General features: G+C 38.4%; 1 protein-coding gene across 6 annotated transcripts in view; it reads right to left on the bottom strand.

Moving 5' to 3' along the window:
- Nucleotides 1-21697, bottom strand: part of FARS2 (phenylalanyl-tRNA synthetase 2, mitochondrial) — a 235224-nt gene that overhangs the window by 168762 nt on the left and 44765 nt on the right. For 5 of the 6 annotated variants that reach the window (XM_063401775.1, XM_063401756.1, XM_063401786.1 and 2 more), the window contains 2 exons: nucleotides 11234-11869; nucleotides 1681-1840 (listed from right to left, as the gene is read on the bottom strand). In XM_063401775.1, coding sequence (XP_063257845.1) covers nucleotides 1681-1840; nucleotides 11234-11851 — 778 coding nt within the window. In that variant the 5' untranslated portion in view covers nucleotides 11852-11869. The remainder of the gene's footprint in view (nucleotides 1-1680; nucleotides 1841-11233; nucleotides 11870-21697) is intronic. The other variant, XM_063401794.1, reaches the window with a different exon arrangement.

The raw sequence follows: 21697 nt of genomic DNA, 5'->3' as shown, positions 1-21697 counted from the left end.
AGTTAAATTTATAGGAGTCAAGATACAAAATTAATCAAGAGTATTATGTAAAGAGTAAAATGCTAGTTAAAGATGACGGCTATCAAAAGACAAATTTATTTACATGCACCCCAAGACAGTTGGAGCGCACTAATCTCATACTTTGTGCCTAACATGAACTTTGAATATTTTGAATTCCAGTATCTCCATGAATGGAGCAGGGGGGGAAATACACATATGTGTGTGTATATATGTATATATACACACATACATATCTATAATAAAATTTAATTCAATAACTATATCTTGTGTTTGTATTCCAGGAAAAATATTGGGAGTATAGAAATAGAAAATCCCAACAAGTAAGAAGGTAGCATCTACTTTTAGTTTGTACATTTAAAATAACTTATTAATATATTTTAATGTCTTTTCAGCTACTGTGTGGACTGTATAAGAACTAGGAATAGCTAGCATGATGAGGTTTAAAGTGCAGCATCTGTCAACAGTTAGAGAAGGATGTCACTGCAGTCTGAGATACCACTAATAATGCCAAAAATTGCTCCCTTTAAACATCCTTGGCATCAGAGGTTGATCTAAATGCATCATTCTTACTCACTTTCATCCCAATTTTGTATATTTCAAAAGGTCACTGTTAACTAAAATACACCTACAAGAACCTCTGAGCTGAGGAACTTAAAAATCTTTGTCCAGGTGGAATAGAGCAATAAGTGGTAAAAGTTTTGCATGCTATATGTCAACTTTAGAAATTCACAAAAATATTCAAGCGGTCATACATAGAACTTGGTATCATTATCAATCCACTCTTGGAACTATGGCTCTAAGTGCAGTAAACATCTTAAAAGACCTTAGAAAGTAGGCAAGATCCCTCATGCATTCTAATACCATCCAGTATTTCCTCAACAGAAAAACGAATCAGCTCAGAAGAGCAACCTCCTTGCCAGGAGAAAGTTGTAATGTAGCAATTTTGACTCAGGCCATTTATAAATTCAGTTCCTGACACTGAAAGCAGGTACTTCTGAGGAGAGAACACTTCTTTCACATACACACTCGTTACCCTTCCTCATTCCACTGTAACTACCAAGACACAGCTACTGTCCAGCTTGATGTGAGCTTAGCAAACACGGTCTGCCCTCAGCTGGGAGGTTTCACTCATCTGCACCAGGGAACCGCTCACCGTGCTGTGTGCGTGCACACAGCGCAGCAGCACACGGACACTCCTGTGGGATCTGAACACTGCCCAGCTGTACTCAAGCTCTCATGCACCCCAGACGTGATGCTGCACCCATGCTCCAGCCCTCCAGGGCCACGGGAGGCCCGCAAGGATGAAGCAGAGGGGGCCTGCCCAGCTCTGTGCTGGAGCTGCCTCTCCTCACAGGACCCACGCTGCCAGACCAGTGCTTGCAGCTGAGTCTCCACACGTCCCCACCTGGACTGGTGCCCACTATGTCACTCTGACACGCTGCACACCAAAACGCTTTCACTAAAACCTGCTGGGTCAGCACAGTGCAGTGTGCACCAGTACCAGGGAGGCCTCTTGGAAAATCCCACCTGGCTGCTTCTGTATTACCAGCTGCCAACACAACCCCTAAGCTTTCCGTCTGCGGTACGCAGCAAAACGTTCCTCAGAAGCCCAAATGACTACAGCCATGAGCGATCTGGGGGAAAGGCACAGGAACCTACCGTCACCAAAGATGTGAGTCATGAGCTTTGTGAGCACTTGCTTCAGGTTGAACTCCACCAGCCTCACGGCCTCCATGGTGTGGCACTCCTGCTTGTGTGCAGTGCGGTGGCCTTGCTCAAACAGCTGCAAACCTTCACCATCTTTAATGCTGGAGAACAACTAGAACAAAACCACAAAAACACCGTGTTTTGCATCAGTGACCTCCTGAACAAAAACAAAGAATGAAGCTTCACTGATTTAAGTGGCAATCTTACCTGCTAAGTCTGTACTGTGAAAAACAAACATAAAGACTGGGACTTCATATAAATTCTGTTCACTAAATGCAGAGATGAATCATTTTAAGAACAAAAATACCCAAATAATTAAATCTGGTTTATTTCTGTACTATATGTTCAAATAATATGATTAGCCACGGGAAAATAATAATTTACAAAATAAGCACCTCTCCTTTACTGATTCAGTTACTTTGAAAGTTATCATGCAGAACACTCTGTAGAGTGTATGTAAATTACACCCCAAAAACTACAAAACACAAAGAACACAATGGCATTTATCAGAACTTCAACTCTTCTAGTACTTGAATAATGTAAAAGAAATACCAAAACATCAAAAAAGAAACAAAAACAAAAAACAAAACCACAAAATAAAAATAATAACTAAAAAAAACCAACAAAAAAACCTCACAAAACCAAAAAACCCCAACCAACCAACCTAACCAAACCAACCAACCACAACAACAAAGAAGCACAAAACAAACAAAAAAATACCCTGGCAGTTTAATGAGACTTAAGCTGCTTACAGTTTGTTCATCCTGGGTACAGTTTATATTCATTTAAGGACTACCATTTTCCTGTATATTCCCACACACAGGATCTTTTTTGTGACCAGGAATTTTGTCTATGGGGCATTTAAGGATTCATGATCTCAGGTGGGGCTTTCCAGATAAGTTACAAAGCACAGGGACAGCTGTTTTAGGATGTGGCAGACTTGCTCTTCATTCAGATGCTGCTTCCCACCACCACCTGCTGCAAGTTGAAGATTTCTGTTTTCTGCATATCCCCATGTTCTGGCCAGATGATCCTGGCCAGATACATACCAGCAAATCTATATCCTCTCAGAGAGACCAATAAAACACATTCATTAAACAACATTGTTGGAGGCTCTCTGTCTTGGGGAGACAAGCAGGCGGTTTTACACTCTAAGAAGTATTTTTGTTGGAAATCCTTACAGCTGTACAAAAACCCCATACCTGGGGTGAAGTCTGGAGGGTAGGGAGAGCCAGTTGTGAAAGTGTTTCTAGTGCCCTTTCCTACCCCTCCTCCTCTAGTCAGTAAACCTTCCCCTAGTCAAGCACACACAGAGGGAAAAAGCCTGCACTGAGATTTTCTTCCCATTAAGCCTCCCAGCATAAATAGCTCTTACTCAGGAGATTACTTACTCAGGAGATGCCACGAATAGTGTGCAACCTTAACAACTCATGGATGCCCACAGAAGTTGTTTTAACTGCAGTTTGATGCCTTCAGAGCACTAAATGCTCTAAACAAAAAGTTCAAGTGAATCTCTGGTAGTCCACAAATGCTAGATACAATTAATTAGGACTAGTTTCTAGCACATTTCCTACAGAGGCAATGAATGAAGAGTCTAAGTTTAGACAGCAGGCAAACTAGCACCACAGTGAATTGAAGGAATACAAAAAAAATCCAATACATTTAACTTTTTATTGCTAGCCACAAGGAGATTGCTGGCAGACTGAAAAAGCACTTCTGCAGTTCATCTCCTTAGTGTGCTGCAGAAAATACTAAATTAAAAAGCAAAAGTATAAATACCAAATAAAATTATTTTCCACCAGTCTAACAAAAATGCCTTTACTCACCAAAAGACAGTAGCTTGACAAACAAAGTATCACACTTTTAAATAACAGATTGTTTATTCACGTGCTCATCTGAAAGATTAAAACCTCTTCTTCTTACTGACATCATTCCTGCCTTGACTGGAACAAGCAGATAATACCCACACTACAACTAACTTGCTGCCAGCAAGACAGATCAGTCATCCAGCACGTGGTTTTGAAAGCTGGGGGAATTCAGAGAGACCCCATTAGCCTAGGGAGGGTAATTGTCTTAGGCTTCACCAGGTGGCCAGTGGAGAGACAAAGGCTCCCTCCCAGAGGAACATGGAGTAGCTAAATTAGGTTCCTGCTCTGAACTTCCCTATACAGGTAGCTATTTTTTCTATTGACTGACTTACTGACTAAACCAGAAACACCCTTCAGGCAACAGAGATGTTCTCTCTTTGGACCAGAATACACTGTATTTACACATTAGACAGTACATTTGTTATTTTGCCTATCAACAGTATTTTAGGACACAAAACTCTTCCTCCTCTTTGCTGCTCCCTTCAGCTTAAGGCTGGCTTCTCAGACCACTGCAAAGAACAGACAGTCTGGACACCAGTCTTTAAAACACAGCATATATATCAACAAGTGCATAGAAATACTTTTCCTTACTGTTGTATTATTTCTGAAACGTTGATATCAAAATTATAGTCTTAAGCAAAATTCTATTTCAGTGGTTTATATCAGATTTGGAAACATGCAAGAACCATTAAATACATTGACTCATAATTCAGCCCTGTCACCTGCCTGAGCCCTAATCCTGCCAAACCAGTCACAGACACTATTTCCTTCTCCATGCCAGGACAAGGGCCCATGCAGCAGTGCACCGAGCCAGGCTGGGAGGTGGCTCCAGACGGGCAGTAACCCAGGAGAAGAGAAGAAACTGAGGGATGTGAGAATGGTCAAGTTCAGCTCGGTTATCAAATATCAGCTCACTAGGAGCACCAAGAGATGAGCTGGCACATGGAACAGGGCTGGGTCGCTTTGGGCACAGCTGTCACTCTAGCCTAGTTCAGACAGGCTCTGAAAACACAGCCATAGGGAAGTCCCTGAAACAGGCAAGACAACAGCCCCCCTTACAGTCTAGCACCAAGAGGCACTTGGGTATTCTCCACAGAGGCTCCATCAGCTGCAGATAGGATTATACCAAGAAAAAAAGAGATACCTTACAGCTGTATTAATATTTATTCCTGACTTTCCACTCACTGACATTGCTATGTCAATACGAGCAGCTTTAAACCAATAGACCAATTTCACTATTACAATGATTGAACCGTGCTAAGTACATGTCTTGGATTAGAAACACTTCAACATTTCTGTATACATAAAGCCAGGAAAGTCAAAGCTCGAATAAAATGAAGAATCACCAACAGTCGCTCCTTTTTGATGTCAATTTTTCTCAAGCACATATCTGACCCAATGGAGAAAAAAAATACCTAATATGTCTTGCATAAAACACTGACACATCCAAGACAACATTTTCACGTACATTCATTCCTTCAGGGCAGACTGAAAGAGCATGCACTGTCTTACTGTACTGAATACAGTCACTACTACAAGCAGGAAAGCCATAAAGCCTGTAGCCATAAATTGAGTACCTACACGTCTGTCTAGTGTAAGGACAGGAAGATTTTTCTTTGAGTGAAGGTGTGCAAAACATTGAATATTGTATCACCATGAAGTCAAAAAAATTAACACTTACCAGGATTTATCAGCATCTCAATGATGCTGCATTACAAAGGAGAAGGCAGAAAGGAATTGAAGTCACCTAACCAAGTGGCATGAAGTTTACTCACAGTTTAGCTCATAATAAAATAAATTAAAATTTGATAACATGTAATGGCAAGAAGACATACAGTTTTAACTGGACAAGTACAAATGGAGCTATGGTCCTTCAAAAACACATTCCAGTATATCTCAGCCTGGCATGAAAGGCAGAAGTAATATTTGTGATTTAAACAAAGACCCCAACGTTTCCTCAGTCACTTGACAGACGTTTTAGTCTCACATGCCTTCATTAGCCACACGTTTAGTATTCAGAATTAAGTGCCCCTTTGCAGGATGGCATTCGATGTAAGTTTCAGATCAGAGAGATCTGTAACTATATTCTGTCTTTCCATGATGCAGTTGTATATTCCTCCTGCCACTCATGCGTACATCAGCGATTAAGATAATGAATAAATCATGTTCATGTACTTATACTCAAAAGGCAAACCAGCATTTAAGATTATCTCTATATGAGGATCTGCACGTGACTACCCCCAGCCTTGCCACACCACGTACATTTTGTCTAACTAGCCCTAAAAATGAACCAACAGCTGTATTCTGAATCCACTTAAGAATAGCAAACCCTTTCCACAACATTCCAAATATGCTGTGGAACTCAAGACTCAACCAACGGATCAGGAATGATGAAGATGATGCCATCAATAGACAGTTCAAAGAGAAAAGCTAGTTTCAGTCTCAGTCAGGCTCCAAGGTGTAACCATACACCCTGATGCAGCCAGCTTCAAGTACCCAAGAGATACACAGCCCATGAGCCACGTGACAGAATGCTCTTCACTGCATATCAATAAGGATTTGGGGGGGCAGAAAATAGCAAAAATTACTTCAACTCACAAGGCTGAAAGTGGTCACCCTAATTTCTACATCCTTCCATTCCAGTTCTCCAATTACAGCAAAGAAAGGTAATCTCTGTTTTTTGGGGGTGCAGGGCTATTTTTGTTTGTTTGTTTTTTAACCTAATCCAAGTGTTTTTGTGAGAAAAGGGAAACCTATAAAGATGTTTTCAAACTAGAAAGAAAAAGTAACACTGCTACACAGATACCTGATATAATGAGACATCTATGATAAACTTTTGTTTCTGTAGCAGTAGAATTTTCTTTACTTTAAAGTACCTTAGACTTCTCAAATACACTTGTGGACACTTTGATCTTTTTTTTTCCCTGCACAATTTAAATATTGCATTGAACAGATGTAACTGCTTTATTCTGAAAAGTTTTCTTGTTTTTTTTTTTTTTTTTTCTAGCTGGACAACAACAAGTAAGACAAAGTCTGAAAAAATATGAAGTCTTTGCAGTAAAAGATGCACCATCAGTTTTCAAACTTTCTAGACGATGGATTACTATGAAAATCTAACAGACCTTCTGATGCCCTTCACTGTCAAATTTTTGACTAAAAATAACAAAGAATACAATTTGGATCCTCAGATCAGTGAGGACCTATTTATTACAGCATGATTTATACACCACAACTTGGAAAATACTGAATAATACAATGTTCACAGCTTGGATTAATACCAGAGAAAGTGAAATCAGTTCCATCTAAACTAGCCAGGCTCTTCATTCCGACCACTCAGTTCAATTGCAGCTTCAGGAATAAACTCACCTCAGAATCATACTATAAAAGCTCCAAACCACTCTGTAAAATAGGTTGATCCCTGGAACAAAATATATGGATTTAAATTCCTTTACATATGAGGATTTAAAAAAAGGGACCAAAGACAGGAAGGAGCTTTTATTTAATGCAATGTCAGAGTCAAAGCACTGTGTCCAAAGCTGAAGTAACATATAGGATTTTGGAGAAGTCAAACCTAAAGACATGAGTTTTCCAAGGGGAAACCCAGCACGGCACTTGATTCAAAAACAACACCAAAACTGCACGTGGGTGGTCAATTAGGAGTTCACATCATCCCAAACCACAAGGAAAAGGATAAAAGCAACATCTTTTTCTTTATAACAAGATGCCAGGAATATTGCGAAGGTACTCAAATATGGGAAGATGAGGAAAGTAGTATGTATTTAGATGAAAAAGTGAAAAATCTAATAGTCATCTATTAAATAGAACAAGAGTTTTTATATTTCAGGATATAAACACTAGAAGCTACAATATTGACTTTTTTTTTTTAATTATATATAGTGCTTTGGAAGAGCAATCCTTTATTTGTAACTAGAATATTTACCCTTTTTCCATTGCATCATAACAAAAGTTTCCATTTCCACCCTAAGCATTTCAGTGGAGAATAAAGATGTATCCCTACTACTCCTAGGACATACAAGCCTGATAAGAGCATTGTTTTTTCATCTAAACAATCTTGTATTGGCCTCCACTGGAACAAGGCTACTAAATTAGAGGAGCAATTTCTGTGTTTTAGCATCTGTCCCCTTAAAATTTATGTATAATTCAGTACAGACTATAAAACACTGTATGAAGTCTCCTTCAAATGTGTAAACATTTTTTGTTATCAACTGAAAGCTGTTCATTGACTGCCATTGGGTTTATATTGGCTCCCTCTTCTGGCTGACATGCACAAAGTGCAATTCAGTTGAGATTTTTTTTCTCTTTTCCATAAAGTATGGAACTGCACCAAAGGCAACGGCATAGCACAAAAATAATTTCTCTTATAATCCACCCAGGAAAACTGGCCAGTTCAAATCTGACCACAGCAGTATCAAAATTGTCAATGCAAAGCACTAAACAAAAGAAAAAAAGCCATACACCATAGAAGGAAAAAAAATTCTAACACAAATTAAAAGAAAAACAGGCATGTTGGAGGAATTGAATACCAAAGAGTATCATTTGGGGGTACAGTTTAAGAGGAATGATTCATTTTATGTTCAGAATTCTGAAGTAGATTTGGGAAGCTATTTCTGGTTCTGGTTTTAACTATTTATATTAGTCAGTTTCTAACTGTTCTTCTATGACTTTCAGATAATAATCACCTAAAATACTTCTAAATATATTAAAAACATGTCCAAATGTATTTTCAGAGTTCTTTGATAGCAGTCCAAGGACATTTTTTAAAAGTTTATGAGAAGTTTAAGCATGAATTATTCTAACTTTTAGAAATGAGTTCGTTTGGGAGATGGGAATTTCTTTAGTACTTTAATATGTACACTCATATTAAGCTGCAGAAACACATCAGTTAGCTGCCCATCTTTGAATTACAGATTACTTTTCTCTTTAAAAAGGAACCAACCAACCATTATGAAAAAAACATATAGTCAAAAAAGAAAATAGCTCACACATATCTCAGAAAATATACTGTAAAATTGCCAAACTTAGGTTTGGTTTTCCAGATCTTACTTCAAAATACTGATTTTAACTTTGATATAATGCTGAAGGCTTCCATCACAGGACAGGAGCTTTAACCTAGTCATGACTATGGAAGTTGGGATTTGTAAAGGAGACATGCTTTTGTACATCATCTTTTGTATCCTATCTAAAATTTCAGCTGAGGATAAACTGAAATTTCCCTCACACCTCCTAAACTGGAATCAAACATCGAATTCCTCTAAATTCAAGTTCCTATAAAATCACTCTATAGGATTTTGTCTTCTCACATCTTCCTAGGTCTGTGGTAACTTACACTGAGAAGACAGTGAATGATAAATGTAAAACCAAAAGAACACATTAAAGTAGCAAACTGACAACAGCACATAAAATTACTGTATTGGCCATAAAATGAAATTAACCCAGGGCTTGTAGCTAAGAGCTAACAGTTTTTCTGTTGGTTGCAAAGATTCTGGTCCTTGGTACTTGTGCAAATTTCCTCTCACCAGAGACCGTGCCTGGTTAGGAATGAAAAGTCTGAGACAAGGGCAACAGGCCCTGACAGTCACACATTTCTGCTCAATGGGTTACAGCTTAAACTTGAGTATAAATAAATGAATATCAGAGTATTTCTCTCATGTAGTATTACCTCTATTTAGTCTTTGTTCCGCTCAGACGGTTCCTTCTGGAATTATTTAAATGTGGATTATTCTGAACAGACAACAGGAATACAAAACACAGAAACAGTCCCCAGTGAAATTTCAGAATTACACATTCATTTTTTCCCACAAAGCTCTTGTGATGACTGTAAAAAGTGATATATATTGAAACATGAACTGAAGCCAAAAAGGATGCATCATATCATGCTCAGGTTTATAATTTTTGTTCATTGTCCAATAAAAAATGCTTTACACATTGTAAACCACACCACTATTCTTCATCAGTACAGAAAGCTCTCCAATAACATCTCAATCATATTCTTGGGGAAAAAGAAAGAAGAGAAAAAGAAACAACCTCCAATGCAATGAATTAGATTGTTAAGAATTGTGTATTTCTAGATAGAACTCTGTTTCAGTGAAAACATTTCTGTAACTGTTCCCAGTTATTCAAATCCTATGATTCCTATTATTAAACCTGTAGAGTAGAAAGAAATAGTCTGTCATTAGGACCAACATTTCTTGAGGGGTATATTCACTAACACATATTTCAATGATCAATCACACCTGAGGTTGCAGGAATTTCACCCTGCAAGAATATTGATGTTATAATTTTGGGGCAGACAAAATATTTCCATCTGAATTACTGAATTCTACTCAAGTAAAAAAAAAAGTTGTGATGAACAAAAACAGTTAAGAAATGGTATTTCCTTAATATAATATTGAATACCATATACCCTGATTGCACTCATGAATATGCCTACATGGAAAGAACAGCAAACAAACAAGGCTGGGTAAGTCTGCAATATGTCCATTTTGTGGTTACCAAAGAAGCAGCTGCAGGCTGGATTCAGCACCCCACAGCTCCCAGGACACTGCAGAGGCAGATATGTGTGTGCAGTGGAGCAAGCAGCAGCCACACAGGGTGGGAAAGGGCAGTGCAGGCAGCACGAGCCCCTTCCATCACGGAGAAAAGCAGTGCTCTGTGATTACCTTAGTTTTCCCTCAGGCATCCAAAGGCATCAGGCTTCTCTGCCAAGCTCCTGTCACCCGCTGGCAAGCACATTAAGAACGGTCTATGTCTCAGTATTATTAGAATAAGCTAGTTTTAGTTATAGAACTGTGAATTTGGCAGTATTGCTACAAGCATACACAAATTATACAAATCAATTACTATTTGGAAAACAAACTGGCTTATATTTACCACTGATCAATGATGCAGCAGAGTACTTAATGACACCCAGGCATTTGCAGAACATGCAAGCTGTGCCAACAAAACATATAAACTTAAGAGTCTTGGACATCAATTTAGAACTCTTTAGCTGATGGCCCTGGACTCTGATGGGTTTACTGTGTATGCACAACACACACAACCATTGGCTGCAACAGATGAATCCTTCAATGCAGCTTTAGAATGAGATGAAGAATGGAACAATTCCCTAGAAAATGACATTTGTTTACAGAAGGTTGGCACTATTAAAAGAAAAGACGACAGTGAAAACTGTACTTTGGAAGAAGTTGTAACAACTCACCTTCAATGAGGCCTTAAAGAATTAATTTGATAGAGATTTTGGTAAAGTGATCTCACCAGAAAAGAGTTGTGACAAATAGAATTGAGATGTGCAGATCATTAACTGAACAAGTTGTTTTATTTCAGATTATGTTTCACTTTGCCAGCTTTCAATAATATTGTCTTTCCATTTTTTCACATTTTCCGAGAGAATTTTGTTGTTGTTTTCAAACTCAACACTTTCCATCTACAGTTTTTGCAAATTAAAAATATTGCTATATGATAAACCACTTGATCTTTATCACTGTGCAGCATAACACTGTTGCTGTAACATGCTTACGTGCATGAGCCTTGTTTATGCAGATGAAGTTTGCTTGCAGCAAACACAAGACCAAGCAACTTACCCAGGAGGTCTTTCACCCCAGCTAGAGAGCTCGTACCTCATGGCAGGAGAAGAGGCGCACTCCCTCCATCTGATGGAACACCGGGTAGTGGGTGCTGTCAATCGTGTCCCGGCGGTAGACGTCTCCCACTGCCAGAAAGGCGTCCAGGCCAGAGTGTATCAAGTCCCACTGATGAGCTGATGTATGTGCTCTCAGCATGTGCTCACGATTCAAATAATAGTTATCCTCTTTCCTTCTGCTGGCATGGTTTTGTGGAATAAGCAAACTATCAAAATTCTGCTGGACTGTAACCACCGGAGAAAGACCGTCATACACAGAAAAGAGCGGAGTCCCACGGCGCCCTAGGTAATGTTTGTAGAAGTGCTCCTTCACCTGCTCCTTAATTAGCCACAAAGGGTGATGTTTTCTGTTGTGCAAGTTCTTCCCCACCTTGGAAAGAATCTTCTCAGTGACATTGCTGTAGTCATCTTGAGGATAAGATTTACCAAACAGTTCCACAGTATTTGAGCAGGGTGCACTGGCAGCAAAATCTGAAGGTGCAGACTTGGATGAAGAATGCCTTGAATGGGTAGAAATTCCTCTTACCTTTACTTTTGGTGATAAAGCTGTTTTAGAATACTTAGCTACTCTCATGAATTTCCAGAGCATTGCCATTGTAAAATATTTTACAATCTAGAGAAAGAAAAGAAATTAAAAATATTTGAGTTAGGAACTGCAATGTTGCTGCAGGAATTGCTATTATCTTAGGGATAGATAAATCCAAATGTCTGCTTGATTAGTATGACAAAGTTCCCGTTATAAACCACTCTTTTTGGCACAGAGGACAGAAAATATCCTTGCGGTCAAATTGCAGCTAGGATATTTTATTCAGTTATCAGCTTCTGCATGACTGCACCAGTATTAATGAATCCAGACCTAGCCTGAACCCCATTCCAGATGATGCTCTTTAAAAAAGAATAAACATCAGGCTTTCTGTGGAACAATATTTTTTATCCAATTAAAACATGTGGCAATAACCAAATAATACTTAAGAGAAACTCAGAAACTTAACAGTGCCCTTCAGCAGTCAGAGCTCGCTTATAATAAGCAATTAACTTATTGCTATATCATCTCCCCCATTAGCAGAAGCTGCAGAACATGTTTCACATCTACCTGATGCATGTGGCACGCACTATGCAATCACACTAATTCTTATTTAATGCCAGACAAAACCAGTTTAACCTTTCAAACGACTAAACCACTGTGAAAAACAGATGGTCAGACAAGTCATATATTTATATATAAACAGCTTATTAAATTCACATATTGCACAAGATTGCACAATTGCACAAGATTCACAATAAAGGCTCCATGTAGTCAAAACCAATGTTGGGATTTTGCAGTGAGCACAAAAGCCCTTTTCCCATATGTTCCCCAGGATGGCTGTTTTCACAGCTTCCACTGCTGTTCAGGGGAGTCAGGCTTGTCAGATACCAGGAAGGCAAAGTGATGAGATTCTCTAAGTTGTCTGAAATGAAGAACTCATTTCCCATCAAAGGGCCATCTTTACACATCCTCCCTGTTCACAGACAGGCTTTGTGCTTCATGTGTACACAGCTGCATTCTCTGTAGAGTTCAAAGATAATTCCAAAACCAAAGAGTTTTGAGAGTGATGCATCTTTTAGTCACTCCATATGCATAAGCCCATTCTGAGATAAAAAATTATTTGAAAATCTATAGCTGGGCTTCAGAAATATTAGCAAAGATTCCAGTAAAATAATTAAACATTAAAATTTGCTTATTATGGAATGGGAAAACAGAGGCATTAGAAGTTAAGTGACCAGAGAAAGGCATCTGCTACAAACAAACTGGCTTATATTTCACTATGAACCAAGAATTACAGGGCCCCAGGTTTTCTGAGTGAAAGAATTTTCTGTGAAAGCCATCTTAAAGACCTGAGGGAAGAAAGGACATAAGCAATAATAAATGCACCACAGTCTTCAAGGGATACCTTTCAATCTTTAGTATTACAATATCTGGCTAGCTTTCCACAGGAACATAAGGAAAACACGTGTAAGTAACAAAATACACAAGGTGAGACTATTTTTCATACTCTCATGAAATACGCAGGCAAATAGAACAGACATACTAGAATAAAGAGTCCCAGAAAAAACAAATCTGTAAAAAATAAGGAGGTATGGTCACATGTGGCTTGCTTTCTTCTGGCTTATATCTAGTAGTTTTCCATAGGTCTATTTCCTCAAGTAATTGTATCTCAATCAATCAAAATAAAGGCAAGTTGGGCAGACAGAAATTAAACCTGGAGGGGAAGAATAAGATTACTGAATATTTGGTTTAATCATTTTTCTGGTAAAATATATTTAGAAATAAAGAACGGCTACAAATTTTATCTAGTTTTGAAATTTTTAAGAATGACTGCTTTTGGCAGGGGGGCAGTTAAGAGTTTACAGAACTATTTCACCAAATTAGCTCTTGATAATTACTGATAATGTTCTTCAATAAATGAATTTACATACACACCAGAAACCACTCTGATAGAGGCTAAGTAAGGGCTAGTCTAACACTTTGAGAAGAGACTCCATTTTCCTGAAACATACGTTCTCCTTCATGGAAAGTGAGTTCTCATTTTCAAACAGCTGCTTGAAATACCCAGTCCTAGTCAGATAATGAATTCAGCTTCCCTTAAGTAAATATCACCATCTGCCCATACATTTATTTTTCTAAAATCTTCAATTCAAAACTTACACATAACCGTAATGTATAAAAAAACTCTCATAACTTTATCGTGATTCTTGTGATGTTTGCTGCTTTCTTAAATATCATTCCTCTGAAAATCAGACAACCATATGAGAAGCTTAACTTTCACAAACAGTTTTAATGATTATAAATTTATGAAAAAAGATATAAGTGCATGCACCACAAGTATTGGGGGCGCTCCCTGTTTGTTTGTTTAAGACTCATTATTTTTAAGGGAGACCCTAGTATACACATCTTCAAGGGCTTACCTGATGATATTTCAGTATTTGTAATGAGGAACCCTGGTATCAGTTTCTGATAGTTCAGAAACACTCTTTTTTCTGAGCAAGTGATATATATACTCCTCACAAACTTGTACAGGAAAAAAACCTACAAACAAACTTGTATCAGAGTTTTCATCCTAACATTATGCCTGTACCTTAAATAGTTGAACAGCATTATTATTCTAATTCAAAGTAAAATCCCAGCAGTAAGTAATGTGAGCAGTAAGAAAAGTTATCATTTTTGATGAGTTATCCAATGTCTGAGTGCTGCAAACAACAGCAAGCCCTAAATGTGCCCCTAACATCGTATCACACAGAGCTCCAGAACCACTGAAGTCCCTCACCAGCACTCTGCTTCTTCCCTCTCCCATCACAGTGTCATGTATTCCTCTTTCCGAATCATGACAGAAAAATGGCATTGGACCTAGTTCAACTCAACTGGTGACAAGTTACATTTGGGCAGAGAAACCACAGAGAAGAAAGTAAAATATTTTGTGTACACTCTGCAGACTGTACACAAAATCTTCAAATCAAAGTAATGTTTACCAAGGCAGAGAGCAACACTGGAAAATAAAGACATCTCTTTACCTTTCTTTTAACAATAAATAGGTGGTGTTAAGAATCCACTAATTACTTATGTTCACTTATAATAAAGATATTTATGCATTTGTCTATTTATGTCTGTCTACATTTATCCAAATGTCTGGAAAAGCAGTTTAAATGTATCATTTTCTTCCTTTATTTCCACCGTGCTTTTCATCTGGCAGGGAAACAAAACTGCTTTCTGCGCACACTGAGAAAACCTGAATCCCACAGCAAGGCCTGCCAGCCAGCAAACAAGAACAGCAAGCCAAACAGCAGCTGCAGGTCCTATAGCTGAAAACAAATACATAAACAGGAAATAGACATTGAACAACCACCACTGGTATCCACAATCCAAAGATGGCAAAGTCCTCCACCAGCATCACTGGCGAGTCCTGTGTTCTGAGCTTGCCATTGGCTCTGGCTCGCAGCTGGGAGCCAACACAGGGCTTTGGATGCAGACGCAGGGCTTTGGATGGAGGCTACTCTGCCGGCACCTCTCCGTGGGGTTTCTCAAAGCTCTGCAGGTGGACGTGCAAGCACCAGGCCCAACACCTCCTATTACACATGTCCGTAGCCAGACACCACCACTGACACGTTCCAGGGCACCTCAGCAGCTCCCCTGAAGCTCAGGATGCTGTACCTCAATCTCCATACTGAGATGTGTACCACAACTCCAGCCTTGGATAGGAATGATATGATACATTATGCATGTTGTGCCAATAGGCTTGGAACTATGCTTGCACCTAGGCATGAGCTTTTGAGCAGCTCCAAGGCAGACCAGAGGGCAGGAGGTGCCATCCATGCCACTCAGGGGTGAAGGCATAAGAAACCAGTCCACACTGTGCATAGACCAGGCACCACTACAACCACACTTGCCACCATCATTCCTGTACCGCAGAACCTGTGACATTTCTACAGAAGAAATGGAAGGGCAAGGCTCCCTCCTCCCACATGGAAAACCAGCCATTCCCCAATGCAGCAGCCCTGCAGACATTACACATGCTGAAGTACACCACAGTCAGGAGCCTGACAACATAGAAACAGCAGACAGGGTACATCAGACAAAAAATACCATGGTTTTGGAGGACATGCAAGAGGCAGTTAGATTTGATAAGGGATCATACTGCTGTACTGTTAAGGAATGTCCTTTCATGTCTAAATCCAAGTTTCCATGTCATAGTGCAGCAAGGATTAAGACAGCATTATCACAGCTGCAGTGGTATTTGTCACAATTCTCCACTACCCAGCTGAGGTTTAGGAAAGAATCGTAGACCCAGTGAAATTCCTCCTTACACCTGCTTTGAAAAAGGAGAAGAAAAGAGGAGTAGGTTAGCAGCTCACAATGAAAAGAAACAGTGCTGTGCACCAACACAGCACTGTTGTTTTATTCACTCACCTCTCCTGTAAAAGTAGAAGAGAGAGAATGCTCCTCTTTGAGCAAACTAGTGCCCAAACAGGCCAGCTTTTGGGGCCATGTGCTCAGTATTTGCATCTGTGAGCCAAGGGCACCCTCGCTCCTGTTGACCGCTTTTCTCTCTGCCCTGTGCTTTTTACAGCTTATGGATGCAGAAACACAGATGGGCTACTGCATACATATACCCAAGTACATGATGGGTTTGAAACCAAAATTCTGCAAAGATGAGAGTCTGTCTCCTATCCAAGAATAGCTAATTAATGCAAGACTCTGAAGTGCCATGGAAAATGTTAGAAAAGTTGGGCTGCCACCATTTTGTGATGTGACAGCTTTTATCTACCGTATGTGTGGGGAGGGGAGTTCAACCAACATAGCATATGTTAAAACAAAAATTATAAACATATGTTAGGCTGCTAAAATTGGACATTTACCAGTCTGCTTAGCAATTTAGCTAAGCATTGAATTTTAGTTTTGAAAACTATGTAGGCATACAGCAGCAAATATCATTGTATTGCCATGACCATATCTGCATTGCATAGGCTATAACATAAATTATTTTGCATTCAAAACTAATAACAAGCTCAGATTTTTTAATGCTCATTTTACAATGATGATACATTGTTGCACACCAGAACAGACTTCTACTGAGCATGCTGAATTTATATAATACACGCAGACTTCTGAAATAGCCTTACAGATAACTTAGAATGGATCCATTTTAGAACCTGACCTTCCCAGGGCAGAACATTATCAGATATCTCTGATGATGGCGAAACACCATTAAAATACTTCATGAACTACAAAGCACTGGCAAGATAATATAGCTTTCAAGTATTTGGCTCTTAATTTTTTCATGTCCTGGGAGTTCACCTAGTTAATAATCTGTCAGTAAGTTCCAGAAACACACAGAATAACTTTTTTTATTATTTTGTTATTTTTCTTGACTGAAGCAAAAATATGTCATAAGCTGGCTGGCTGTCTGCTCTGTAATGGTGATACATTAATCATGATGCCACCTTCAGCAGCATTCTGAAGCTTGCAAGATGGAGAGAGAAAACTAAAAAACCTTTTCTGGCATAAGGCATGATCCTGCTTTCTCTCAGTGCTACATATAAGACTTTCTTAAATAGGCAAGATATTAACAACCATGCTCCTTTATCCACTAATGCAGAAGATGTTGACTGTCTGAACAAGGGCCAGCATCTCATAGCCTGTGTTACACACATGAGCACCTGGAGGCAAGCACAGAAAATATGGTCCACACTGCTGAGGCACACCTTCAGCCACCCACACTGCTCCTTCAGGAGTGCAGGATGGGCCAAGACAACTTGCTGTTCACAGTGAACTGCATGTCTTTGGAGAGGGGAACATACCCCTGGGCAAGCACCCATTTCAAAACATCTCGCATCATCCCTTGAGTCCACTCACCATTCAGCTGCAGGCTGGATATTGCAAATAATAACAAAATGCCATCCCACTGCAACGACTTTTAGTTCCCCATGCAGGTCTCCAAAGGCTGCTGCAGGCTCTGGTTTCTCTGCTAAACAGTGTCACTCCAGGATTGTTCAGGTTTATCCATAAGTTTCCCACTTACTAAAAGGATAATGCTTCCAGACATATGATTCAAGGCAAGTAAAATGCATTTCAGTAGCCAAAACACTCGCAAACTCTGTGGCTCTGCTGCCAACTGGTATGAGATAATTTCAAAGATTGATATAATCAGATTTCAAGACAAGTTGTATGAATTTGTTTTAAGCAATTCAGAAGTAGAGTATCCACGCACTGGAATTTGTGATCAGCAAGCTAATCAGGTACATCACATTACCGAATTATTAAGGCAGTATATAATTTTCCAAAAGATAAATGCATAATAAAAGATCACAGCATAAACGACCTTAGGAGTTAAAGACCAAAGGCAAACAAATTCAGACTTCTGGGTAGGTGGAAAGGCACCAAACTCTCCAGCATGCAAAATTCAGAATTATAAGGTGAAAAGCCTGACCACACTATTTTGATTTGGACTTTAAAAAACAGATGAATAAAAGCAAAATAAGCAAATCCAGAAGAAAGAAACTATTGTTGGGAAAAAAAATTATATATATGCATGACAGAAGATTAAACTAGGAAAAATCACCCCTGCTCAGAAACAGTATCTGTTTTTCTTTCATTTATACATTATTTATTTCTCAATTTTTTTTTCACAAACTAAAACATTTTGCTGTTTACTGAAGAAATGTCAATAAGGCCCTTTAGTGATAACATCAGTAGTGCATGATGACTAAGGCACATAGAACTGGTAAAAATTAGACAGTTATGACCTGATCACCTGCTGACATTCCCGTGTTCTTCCTTTACCTCCACAATGAGACAAAATAGCTGCTAGCCAATTCCATATTTTGAGGGAAAATCCTCATTACACAAACATATTTTGAATACATTACATTACAAATTACTTACTGTGAAAAGGCAATGCAGAAATTATTCCTAAATAATCTCAAATGTGTCTACTGCTTTTAAAATACCCATTTTTCAAGGAATGCAATCTGAAAAAACACTACCTTTGGCTGCTGAGGGAATATTCTTTTTCCAATGCCTTGAAAAATGTTGCTGAACAGCTTTCTACAATTGTAAATAACTGTCAGATGAAAGGAACTGAGACACTTAAATACCTATAAAATTCTCACTGCAGTTAAGATTACCACTATCTCTTCTGCTTTCTTTTTTCCTTCAATATCTGCAACTCATTATCTGTATTTGTTACAGAATTATATATGACCAAGAATTTTACTCCTATAGAGTTTCATATGAGTGAAAATAAATTTGTTTAGAAATTAAATATTACCAGTATTTATGTGTAGTGGGGGGTGTTCCTAGTTCTCACTGATTAGCTACACCATTTGGGCGTAACAAAACTTTGGAGACCTCATCCTGCCTGAACAGGAAGAGGGAGTAACACTTTTTTTTTAAAAAAAAAGCTTATTAAATACCAAGAATGGGACACATGAAGACTTGGTAACAGTGCAAAAGACAGCAGGTGAAACCAAATTATTTATTTGGGACATGCCAGAGGGGGCAGCTAACATGAATCACTAAGTTCATCCACAAATGAGAATCTTCATCTTTACCTGCTATTATCCCTATAGATTCTAATTCCATTCTTCAGGAATACTGAGGAAATCTATGACTTACCAGAGATCTCCAGATGCCCTCCTTATTAATACCCTAGACAACATGGTGTAGTTAGAATAATTTAAATATTCTTATAAAATAACAAACATAATTAGTATTTTAGACTTGGGAGTTATTTCATGGTTGTAATATGTATGTAATCAACAATATTTAAATGGAACAAGCCTTTCTTAGGATGTTTCAACCCTAAATAGCAGCAGGAATATTGTAAGAGTTCTGTCATATCAATTTTCTGTAATATCAAGCTTTAAAGAGATCAGTTTCACAAATTTGCTATCATCTTAAGGCAAAATATCACCAGAGATCCACACCTCAGCTGTGATATGAACTTGATCTCAGCTCAAGCTCTAACTCAGCAGTGGTATCATTGCTTGGTCTGTCTCTGTTGTAGAAGTAATGAAAGTGTGAACAGACAGAGCCATTATCAGGACTATATATATTTCAACAGCCAATCAAAAAAAGAGAGAGACAAATATCTCTACGGATTTCCCTTCAGAATCAATAAGTCTCACCAACTTCAGGATGGATAAGGGAGAGAATATGTGGATGTTTGCAGTGGAGACTCCACTGCAGTACAACACCTCCCAGCTGGAAAATGTGTGGTCACGTGTGTACAAATAAGTCATCTCTAGTTTGAGCTGCACCATCTTCATTTATCTGTCATGGGTTCTGACAAAGCATTTAAGGAAAAGATTAGAAGGCTCCTTAGGAAGGAACTACATTTCCCTGCCTGGGGCATACCACTTGTCTGAGGTTGGTAGGAAAAGGCCTGAAATATTAATGAGTAAGTCATTTGTCAAGAAAATTATGCAAGAAAACTTGGCAGCCATACAAAGGGGTTAGCAATAAGATATCAAGCTAGGGCAGTGCACACTAAGCACTTGAAACAGGAAACAGGAAGGGAAAAAAATTTAAAATCCCTTTCATTTACCTGTCTACATTCATAAGCTTTGGAAGAAAACAGTAAAATAATGAGTGAGTAAAGCATCACACTCAGTAATAACAAGAGCATCACACTCAGTAATAACAAGTACTAACTTCTAAAAGGGATTATGAGCTGCTCTAGGTCCAGAATTCATGTTTTCAAGTATTGATTCCTTCAAGACATTTCTTCTAGTGACAGTCTTTCCAAATAAATTTGCTTACCAGGTAGCATGTGAGCTAAAAGGTATTGTCATGACAGAAGCCACTTAATTATTGAAAATTCACATAAGTAAATGAGAAAAAACCAAATTCCCTCATGGGAAAGACTCACAAAAGCAAAAAAGGATGCTGTTTTTGAGGTTTCCTCACAAATCATAGTGAAGAAAAGCAAAGACAAAACTGTAACCACTCTGTCAAATCAGATGTTAAAATCCATACTCCCTAAACAGACTGGAGACCTAAATCACATCTAGGAGTTTCCAAGTATCATTTCTCCTTAAGAGGAACTTCCAAAAAAAACAATTTAAAACACTTCTGTCATACTCCATGTCTATTTATTTTTAATTTTTATACAATTATAATGTAAGTATCTTTTAGGGCCAGGTATACTATAATTTTATACAGCACTCTTCATATAATAAATTTGAAGGCTTAGTTTTTAAGTAGTCAGTGCTAGTTTTTGCTGTAAGTAAACCTGAAAAGCATCCAAAGCATCACTGTATATTAAAAAGTAATCTAAAATTTGTATTAAATAAGAAGATGATTGTCAAATAAAGCAAATTAATAATTTGTTTTGATTTACCAGAACATAGCCACAGTCACCTTGTCAAATGTTAAACATTTCCAACAATGTGATCCATAGGTGTAATCACTTTGACACCAATTGGACTCACTGACATACAGGGATGCAGCAGCATTTAGACTTTCATTAAGCAGCACTCTGCTTTTCCAAAGCATATCTCTACATAGAATCTCAAAGTGCTTCTCAGCCATTAACCAGTTAAGCTCTACAACACGCCCATGGGAAAAGTATTGCATTATTTATACCCATTAGTGCTGCAGCTCCCCCAGTCAAAAGCACTGTATTTCAACATCTTGGCTCTCACTTTTTTTCCCCAAACTGTTTTGACTATATTGCCATTTTTCTCAAGTTCTGAATTTTTGTGTTGTTTGCAATATCATTTTATCAACAGTTTAACAAGTATAACTGCTACTGTGAACAGAATCAAAATGTTTTGAAAGCAGCTTGCCAGAACTGCCCATTAGGAACCATACTGAACAGTTCAGAAATACTGAGATATTCCCATTGAAACAATCTTCTCCTTGAATGTGCAGATTTTTAAGGCTCAAACCTACATTCCTTGAGCA

Source organism: Prinia subflava, chromosome 1 (assembly GCF_021018805.1).
Source record: "Prinia subflava isolate CZ2003 ecotype Zambia chromosome 1, Cam_Psub_1.2, whole genome shotgun sequence".
NCBI lineage: Eukaryota > Metazoa > Chordata > Aves > Passeriformes > Cisticolidae > Prinia > Prinia subflava.
Note: the sequence above shows the minus strand (reverse complement) of the source record. Positions and strands in the feature narration are given on the sequence as shown.